The sequence below is a fragment of the Malurus melanocephalus genome, unplaced genomic scaffold (genome assembly GCF_030028575.1).
Source record: "Malurus melanocephalus ecotype Western Australia unplaced genomic scaffold, MMel_1.1 scaffold_900, whole genome shotgun sequence".
Taxonomy (NCBI): Eukaryota; Metazoa; Chordata; class Aves; order Passeriformes; family Maluridae; genus Malurus; species Malurus melanocephalus.
In genome coordinates, this window is record NW_026624132.1 from 70,634 (window position 1) to 77,633 (window position 7,000).

The 7,000-nt window shown below is 51.6% G+C and overlaps 1 protein-coding gene across 1 annotated transcript in view; it reads left to right on the plus strand.

Moving 5' to 3' along the window:
* The first annotated feature begins 2,338 nt into the window (after positions 1 to 2,338).
* The window catches only part of WLS (Wnt ligand secretion mediator), a 14,775-nt gene continuing 10,113 nt past the window's right edge, over positions 2,339 to 7,000 (plus strand). Inside the window, exons 1-2 of the mRNA XM_057386014.1 lie at positions 2,339 to 2,370; positions 2,757 to 3,061. Of these exons, the coding sequence (XP_057241997.1) occupies positions 2,339 to 2,370; positions 2,757 to 3,061 (337 nt within the window). The remainder of the gene's footprint in view (positions 2,371 to 2,756; positions 3,062 to 7,000) is intronic.

The following is a 7,000-nucleotide window of genomic DNA, read 5'->3' on the forward strand; positions in this document are numbered from 1 at the left end:
GGCTCAGGTGGCCCTGGCTCAGGTGGCCCTGGCTCAGGTGGCCTTGGCTGAGGTGGCCCTGGCAGTCCCTGGGAAGCCCTCCCTGGGCAGTGGTGGCCACGCTGCTGAGGGTGTCCAGCTCTCCAGTGTTTGTTGGCCAAACCCACTGCAGGGARCAGCAGGATCTGTTCAGCTCCTGTAACTGGGATCGCCTGGGATTCCTGCAGTGAGCTGAGCACCTCCAGAGGCCCTGCTGGAGGAGATGCCAAGGTGGAAATTCATGGGAATTTTAGGTGAGATATTGGGAAGGAATTGTTCCCTGGGAGGGTGGGCAGGCCCTGGCACAGGGTGGATCCCTGGCAGTGCCCAAGGCCAGGCTGGAGCASCCTGGGACATGGGAGGTGATCCTGCCCATAGGACAGGGTTGGGATGGGATGAACTTTAAGGTCCTTTTCATTCCAAACCAATCTGGGAGCTCCAGCACCTCCTGCCCACGGCTTTGGGCAGCTGGCACTGCTGCTGTCAACCCTGMTGGCAGTGCCAGGACTGCCATGGGGCTCCTGGCTGAGCTGGCTCCCTGAGAGCTGCTCTCCTGCCTGGCTTCTGCCAAACCTCCTGCAGAAAGCTCAGCTCCTCACCTACCCCAAGCCGTGCCTGCATTCCTGCACTCCTCATGGCAGCAAGCATGAGGCTGAGCCGCTGTTTGGGGCACACAGAGCTGCTCAATTATTCCCAGACTGACAGAGATCCTGGGATCCGTGGAGCTGCTGCATCCCCCGGTTTGGGGACAGCGGGGCTGGGAGCAGCCCTTGGCACCGCAGCACAGCCCAAATCCCTCKGTGCGAGCTTTGTTTTGCATAGCACTTTGTAATGCTGTTGGCTGACTTGGCTGAGGCTCCACAAAGCATTTTTTTTCCACTTGGTTCAACACTCGCTCGGATTGAACGGGCYGGGAGCCAAAGCAGTAATGGAAGCCAAGTGCCGACGTTGGTTTGGTGCGCGATTCCCGACGAGGAATATGTATAGTCATTGTCTCATGCTCCTCAAAGCTGGGGCTTTGGCACAGGGGAGGCTGCAGGGAGCGTGCCAAGTGTTTAAAATCATAATCAGGCAGTGATGAAAACATGTATTTATGGCTATAATGAGTTGCATCAAAGCAAGAAACATTCGGCTTCTCTGTAGAGGGAAYGATGTCTCTTAATTCAGAAATGCCTTCGAAATCACCCAGAATGTGTCAGAGTTAAGGAGYTCAGAGAGCTCGGCTGAAATGCCTGGCTCATTTCACAGCAAGATTCTGGATATTCCCTTCCAGCTGCAGTTTCAGCTGTGRCTCTTGGGCTCTGCATCGAGGCACGGTGCAGGAATCAACATTGTGCACTGTGGGCACATCCTGAGTGTTCTGTAACCCTGGACTTGCAGTTTTGTTTTTGTTTGTTGAAGGCTTGGCTGTTTCTTGCTGCAGTGTTTAGGGTGGATATTGGGAAAAGATTTTTCGGTCCCCAGAGGGTGCTGGCACTGCCCAGACTCCCCAGGGAATGGTYCCAGAGCTYCAGGAGGGTTTGGACAGCGCTGYCAGGGATGCACAGGGAGGGCCTGGAGTTGGATCAATGATCCTTGTACATCCCTTCCCACTCAGGATATTCYCTGATTCTGATACCAAGAACTTGTTTGGTTTTGGGGTTGCTTTAGTGTCAGACTTTTATGTGATTCCTGGGTGCAGCGAGGGTTTGGGCACGTGTGGATTGAGATGAAARGATCTGTGARTTCWCAYRGAATCCTTTYAGCTGGAAAACCCCCTCAGRTCGGTGAGTCCAACCATTCACCTGCTCRTGCAAATCCCCTGGAGCCCACCCTTACCCCGGCATCCCTGCGCTTTTGGAGCTGGAAGAAACTCAGCGCTGTGAAAAAATGGAAAAAATGCGGTTTATAAACATTTGGCTTTTGAGTAACTTCCTCCCGCCTGGCGTTGAGTCACCGCTGGCTGCCCGTGGGAAGCAGGGTGGATGTCACCCCTGTGCCGAGGTGGCACTCTGGGGAAGGTGCTCCACAGGGCTCCTGGCTGCCATCCCAAACAGCTCCAGAGCTGCTGGGCTGATCCTGCTGTGCCCAAATTACARGGGAGCCAGGGCTGAATCATCTGGGTGTAGCAGTGCGGGGCTGGGGGCAGCGGGAGAGCTTGTTTTCCTCGTTGGAATATTGGGAGTTTSTAGGGTGGTGTTAGTGCTGCTGGAGGTTTTGGGGGATCTGTAAGGGAAGTCCTGGATTATCTGTCATAACAAGGATGGTGACAACATGAAAATYCCCTTCTGCAGAGTCTCATTTCCCACTGCCCTGCAGGAAAACCTGCCTGCCCGAGGAGATGTGTGGCATTGCACGGTGCAAATCCCCAGGGTAAATCCTGCCTTGCTCTGCCCTGCAGCCCCACGAGGTTTAGGATTAGTTTATCCATCCAGGTTTCTCTGGGCACATGCTTTGCGTGTGGATTTGCTCGAGTGAGCGCAGGGGAAAGGAAAAGRTTTCAGTAAATCAGAGTGATTTTGTGAGACTGAGGTATCTGAGGCCGAACCAACAGATCTCAGCTCTTCAATTAATCCTAATTTGATCCCACTACAAAGTCAGTAATACATCTGTGCATGTAATAAACTTAATTACTTGACTGTGAGATCAAAGAGCTGTGAAGGAGCAGCACTGGGTGCATTTGTTTTAAATTCCCTTCAAAGAGCCRAGCGGGGAGCTGCGAGTTTTGGTGGGGAAACCACGGTGTCAGATGTCTGAAGATGTTACAAACACGATTCCCTTGCATCCCCAGCCCCCAGCCCCACCACAGCCGTTCCCTACACATCAGTGAAGTGCATTGATGTGAGGAAGAACCACCACAGAACCAAGTGGCTGATGCCATGGGGACCCAACCACTGCAARAAGCTCAAGGACTTCGACGAGGCCGTGAGCCGGCAGATCGAGGCCAACGACATCGTGTTCGCCGTGCACGTGCCGCTGCCCAGCAAGGAGATGAGCCCCTGGTTCCAGTTCATGCTCTTCATCATGCAGCTGGACATYGCCTTCAAGATGGACAATGACCTCAGTAAGTGCCAGGCCCCCAGGAGGGTTTCCTTTCCCAGTGTCCCTCCCCTGAAGGGTTCTGATCTTGTGGTGGTGCCCTCAGTGAGGTGGTGCTGGAGCAGCTTCTGAATGTGGGAATTGGTGATCTTAGAATTGGGAAGGACCTTAAGCCCATCATGTTCTACCCCTTCCACCTCCCACTGTCTGAGGGTGCTCCAGTCTGGCCTTGGACACTGCCAGGGATCCAGGGACAGCCACAGATTCTCTGGGCACCCTGTGCCACTCACCCTCACAGGGAACAATTCCTTCCCTATATCTCACCTGAATTCCCCCTTGTTCAGTTTAAAGCTATTATATGAATACTAAATAAATACACAAAAAAAGCCCCCATAAACTCAAGAATAATCCTATAATAAAACCTGCAAAATTACATTGAGGGCAGCAGGGCCAGGACTGCTCTGAACCTTCCTGGAAGAGAAGTTGTCCATGTGTTTGCATGCATTAAAGTGTTTGGGGAAAATCCCTCTTTAACAATAACCTGCAGTGAATAAACATTTTGCTTTCCAGACAGGTTGAGCTGGGGCGTGTGCAGCTGGCTCCAGCCTGGCTGTTGGGTGTCTCTGTGTTCAAGGATCYGTGGGGTGGGATCAGCTCAGGGAGTGAGTCTGGCTTGGGAGCTTTTGTAGTCAGCTTTGTGCCCTGACCCCCTCCTGCTCAGYGTGGAACTGTTCCTACAGTTATTTATCCCAGAATCCCACACTGGTTAGGGTGGGAAGGACCTCAGAGATCCAATCCSACCCTTGCCATRGGCAGGRGCACCCTCCAGCACCCCRGGTTGCTCCAAACCCCTCAAATCTTGAGCACTTCCAGAGATGGAGCAGGGATTATTTAATGCATTATCATGAAGATAAATTAGAAACGAGATTGCAGAAAGCTTTGACGTGTGTTCTTATCCCTGTAATTATCTCTAAAACACAGAGAGAGCAGCTTTGTGACTTTATTAAGGCTTTTCTTTCTTACACTTGGATAGATGATTGCATTAGGGGAGCAGCTCTTTGTTCCAAGGATTTTCAAGCTGAACCACCGTGCTGGAGTCAGGAGCTGGCTGAGCACTTGGAGCAGGCTGCTGGAATGCTAACCCAGCTCCTGGCAGCATTTCTGCTGCAAGAGCAGAGCTTTTGCTCCAGCTCTGTGCCCTTCAGGGACTGACTCCTGCAAAGGTGGGAATTCTCTTTGAGATCTCAAAGCAGAAAAGCTCATCTTGTGCCACCCCCTGGGTAATAAAAAGGAGGTTTGGGGATTTTCCAACACTCTGTGCCAAGCTGGAGTCAGATGTAAATTAAGTGTAAAATCTCAGGAACGAGTAACACATTTCTTGCTTGCTAGACTGTGTTGTAAGAGCTCSTAAAGAAGCAAAGAGAAGTCTCCTYAAGCTGAATTAATGGTATGTGGTGTCTGTACCCTGCTGTTCCATGGAAGGGCCTCATTGCTCAGGTGATTGGGWTCAGCTCCTCCAGAGGGGCAGTGCTCAGGGTGTGAAATAACCTCAGCTCTTCTTTTAAAACAATTCAACTTTCTTCTCCGGGGCTCTGAGCCCTCCAAGTCCTGCTGTGGTGGATGCCAGCAGGAGCTGGTGCCAAACCAGAGCCACTGCTGGAAGGCTGCAGAGCTGCTGAAACCTCTGTTCACTGTCCCAAAACTATCATGGAGCTGCCTCAATCATCCAGGAAAGCTGCATGGGCTTTATCCCCCTGAAGAAGCTGCTGCCTGGGGCACATCCTGCTCTCCTGGCTCCTGAAGCTCCACTGCAGGGTTGGAAGAGCTGTGCAGGACCCTGGGCTCTGCCAGGTCACCTTGGCCTTCCCYATGGATGCTGCTGAGCCACATCGAACTGTCTCCTGCTCTGTTCCTCAAAAAAGGTTCTCCTCTTCCCCTGCAATCCCTAAACAGGGCCAACACACAGGATAAACCTGAATTCTGGGACAGAGGGGAAGGGTAGCCCTGGTAAGGTGCCCTGGGAGAGCCTGGAAGGAKCTGAGCCTCCTGAAATACCCCACGGGATCTGCACCCTTCAGAAGAGCAACCACCCCTAATCACCTTCACCGTGGGAACTCCCTTCAGATTTCCAGTGTTTCTGAAATCCAAATGTTTTTAGAATGCAGATGTTTGGAAGCTGAGCTACTTCCCTGTGTTTATCCTTCCCAGAAAGCAGGGAAAGACTCAGGCTGCTCCTCAGAGGAAGAGGCTATTTCTGTGCTGATCCTGTCCTTTCCTGATGCATTGTGCACTCAATTATTAAAACCCCTTCCCAGAACTGGGAAAGGAGGRGGCCAGAAGAAGGAAATGGAGTTTCTTTGAGGCTGGAAAGCAAACTGTACAATCCGAGGGCTGAGTGCTGCAGCCTCTTCCAACTCACCCAGCCTTGGGCTTTTTGGTAGGTTTTGTAATTTTAGGGAGCTGGTGAAGCRTGGAAGTGTCATGGAAATAATTCCAGCATTTCTGCTTGCAGGCCATAGGCTTCTTCCCAGCCAGCTGTGCTCATGTTCAGCTGGCACAGGGCCCCCTCCTGAAACAACTCCACTATTTTTAGGCCATTGTAATGTGAGTGAAGATATCCTGGGCAAGGATTGTCCTCTAAAGTGATTCATGGAAGAGATCCTGGGCAGGAAAATGCCAGTGGGAAAAATGATACTGGTGGTGCTGGGAGCACGAGCAGGGAGTCCCTCACTGTGGGGGGATCACAGCTCTGACCTGTGTGGGAACATCCAGCCCTGCAAAAGGGGGGTCCTGGAGAGAGCTCAGGGCTGGGAAGCTCCCAGGAGTGTGTCTTGTCCTTGTTTGGGTTGGAAGGGATCTTAAATCCCATCCCATCCCACCCCTGCCATGACAGGGACRCCTCCCACTGTCCCCAATGTCCAGCCTGGCCTTGGGCACTGCCAGGGATCCAGGGGCAGTCACAGCTTATCTGAGCACCCTGTGCCAGGATCTCCCCACCCTCCAGGGAAGGATTTATCCCTAATCTCCAATCTGACCCTGCTCYCTTTCAATTTWAAGCCATTTCATGCTGKGAATGAAATGAATTTCTGAGGGCACCCTCCCCTCTTAGAAAAAATTGTCTGTTCACCATCTGATTAATGTGAATAAGGCACGAATCWTCTTAAAATTTGCTTCTCAGTCCCTGTCCTTAGTTGTTCCTCAGGGACAATGGGAGTTGCTGATGGAAAGCTGGCATAGGATTATCCTGGAATCATTTAGGTTGGAAAAGACCTTTAAGATTGAGTCCAACCCCTAACGCAGCTCCACTATCAGTCTGCTGTGTTGAAATATATGGCTGTGTGGATATATCTATATTTTATGTTGACAGCCCTGAARGGTCTTTGCACAGAACTCTTTTCCAAGGGGAGGTGTCACCACAGCGCAGAGACTGATGGAATTCCAGAGGGAGCCTCTAATCCATCGGCCTGGAAAGGCACACAGCAGTTCATCTTCTGCCTTCTGGTTTTCATCCTTGATGGCAGCAGCAACATTTGGACTGCAAAGATGAAATACTGAAAGCTGTTTTTGTTGGATTTAATCCCAAGCATTCCACTTGGTTTTATGGCTTCTGAAATGGAGTTCATAGTTCTTTATAGCTGGGCCAAGTTCAACCTTATGTTCCCATTTATCTGTTTTGCTGGTCTCCTAAACAGCGGATCTGAGATGGCAAATTCGTGTTTCATGGAAACCCAGCTCCTGGCAGCTCTGGAAAGGAGCAGGATGGTGTGGATCACAGGCACCCAAAAATGCTCAGAAAAATCCTCAAGTGTCCACATCAGATGCACAACCCAGCCACCTCCAAAGGGCGTTTGGGCAGAGCTGCAAACCACAGATCCCACCCACGCCCCTTCCCATCCGCTGGGGTGAGCGCGCCACCACCACAGATCCCCAACAAAAATACAGCAGCAAAGATTAGATGGTTCTG